Below are 2,238 nucleotides of genomic sequence, written 5' to 3' on the forward strand. Positions count from 1 at the left end.
TTTGATCTGCGTGCTATATATTGAAAGTTTCGAAAACGATGAAGTCTCAGTTGTAGCTGAAGCATCCGCGGACAAGAAAGATGGTTCTCTCATGGATATAATGGAGCTGCTGCAGGGAGACAGTTCCCTTCCCACAGCATGGTCAACCGATGCCAATACTCTGATGGATGATAGGAGATCAGGCATACATGCCAGGCCAGCCTACACCACAGGCATTCCCACAAGGGGTCAATATAACTCAGTTCGTTACTGATTTTTCTGTTCTTCATTGCCTTACTTTATGTCAATATATGAAGACGGAATTTCTTTATTGCTTTCCTTAGCATTGCAGCTGTGTGTACATATATACATCTAATGAAGACACAGATCAAGGTTTGCTGGATTAATAGGCATAAGACATCAGTTAATGCCATCTATCATCCATCCACCTCCAACAAGTGGAAAAACTCATCTGGAATCTGCTTACCTGCTCCATAAAATCAAAGAAGCACACGGGTAATTACAAGACATGGATAAGATAATAAATAATATGATTTCTACGTGCACATTTAACCAAATACTAGGCAGTAACAAAAGATTCAGCACAATTGCAGGTGTATCCTTCAGTTGAGGGGATAAGCAATTCGTCTTGGCAGTATGTTTAATTATTTATGGCACCTTGATACCTGAAATGTTCAAATAAAAACCTTAAAGATGCATTGATTTCTATAGTTCTACTACACATCTACAGGTAAAAACATTTTTATGAACAAATTTAAAATGTATATCAGGAAAGCAGTGTCCTAAATGAGAAGATGCAGAGTTTCGGGGACAAGCAATCAGCACATGTGCTGAATGTTATGTATTTGTCAAGGTGACTCCCTTCACATCAAAGATAAAATTCAACCTTTGAACATTATCTCGCCAAAAAGACAGAAATTAAAGCAGTCTTTGACCCTCCATAATTTTAGCCTCATCCACAGCAGAACTCCAGCAACACTAAGGGCTATCGTATACCTTATGTAGAGAGAATCAGTTGCTCAATTCTTGTACTTCATGGTTTCTTTGTTAAATCCAATTGTTGGGAATTGCTTAGCATATTCTTCCACTTCATGACGGAGTTTTGAAATCTCAGATTGAAAGTGAGCAGACTGCATTGTAACCAAGAAATCCTTCAACTTTGTCCCTGGTTTGCAAGCAATGTGAATCAGTGGACTAAAGAGCCTTGACAAAACCAACCATGATGTAGCTAGATATAAAGAAGCTCTGAGAGAACAAGGAAAGATACTGAAGATCTACAAACCTTTGGTTTCAGCCTTCATCTTCACTGCCAACTTCACCGAAGCATCAAAGAAATCTGCCACCTTAGCAAAATCCTCTTCCACGAACCCCCTAGAAGTAAGAGCCGGTGTTCCTGACGTGCAATTGCATTTATCAAGAAAATTGGCTGTAAATAAAATCAAAGAGCATTGTCGTGTTAAGTAAAGGCCCTCACCCATCCTGATGCCACCAGGAACCATGGCAGACACATCACCAGGAACAGTGTTTTTGTTTGCAGCAATGTGAACAGATTCGAGCACCTTTTCAACTCTGGAGCCATCAATACCCTGCATGAAAACAAATATTTGTAAAAAAAAAAAAAAAGTGTAAAGAAAACGCTGAATTTTTTTCTTCCACGTTTGAAACTAATAACTTCACAACCAAAGTCCTATTGGCTCAGTTAGTATCGTCTTAATGCACTTTTTACTATTTGGGATAACGCACAAGGGAAATTCTTTCAAATTGAACATCCTCTTACCTTGGTCTTCAGGTTCACCAAAACTAAATGGTTCTCAGTTCCACCAGAAACAAGTTCATAGCCTTTCTCAACTAGACTCTGCAATATCAATAACATTCCAAGCAATTAAAGTAAAACTATTTGATCTACAGTCTGACGAGAAGAAGTTTAATCATTCAAAACTGTCATTTGGGTGAGTGAGAAAGTTTTGATATGCCTTTTCTTTGTTGTTATATCTCATAATCTGATACCTGAGCAAATTTTGAACAATTACTAAGAACCTGCTCTTGATACGCTTTGTACTCCAGAGTTGTAGCCTGCATGTATAGTGTAGGGACATATATAAATAGTTTTTAAATGTGAATGAAAAGTATGAATAAACTCCCCGCTACAATCTTGTTATTTTAGCATAAGAGGAGTAGAAAAGGGAATGCATGACTGCAGTAACCATAGACTTGGCTTCTTTTTTTTTTTTTCCTTTT

The 2,238-nt window shown here is 37.8% G+C and overlaps 1 protein-coding gene across 4 annotated transcripts in view; it reads right to left on the minus strand.

Moving 5' to 3' along the window:
* Positions 1–285: 285 nt before the first annotated feature.
* Positions 286–2,238, minus strand: part of LOC105131695 (serine hydroxymethyltransferase 1, mitochondrial) — a 6,118-nt gene continuing 4,165 nt past the window's right edge. The window contains exons 11-16 of one of the 4 annotated variants that reach the window (XM_011034788.1): positions 2,008–2,073; positions 1,778–1,855; positions 1,475–1,586; positions 1,283–1,393; positions 997–1,165; positions 286–469 (exon numbers count right to left, since the gene is read on the minus strand). In XM_011034788.1, coding sequence (XP_011033090.1) covers positions 1,020–1,165; positions 1,283–1,393; positions 1,475–1,586; positions 1,778–1,855; positions 2,008–2,073 — 513 coding nt within the window. In that variant the 3' untranslated portion in view covers positions 286–469; positions 997–1,019. Of the gene's footprint in view, positions 666–725; positions 1,166–1,282; positions 1,394–1,474; positions 1,587–1,777; positions 1,856–2,007; positions 2,074–2,238 lie in introns of those variants that run through there. The other 3 variants (XM_011034786.1, XM_011034787.1, XM_011034785.1) reach the window with 3 other exon arrangements.

This window comes from Populus euphratica, unplaced genomic scaffold, assembly GCF_000495115.2.
Source record: "Populus euphratica unplaced genomic scaffold, PopEup_1.0 scaffold24.1, whole genome shotgun sequence".
NCBI lineage: Eukaryota > Viridiplantae > Streptophyta > Magnoliopsida > Malpighiales > Salicaceae > Populus > Populus euphratica.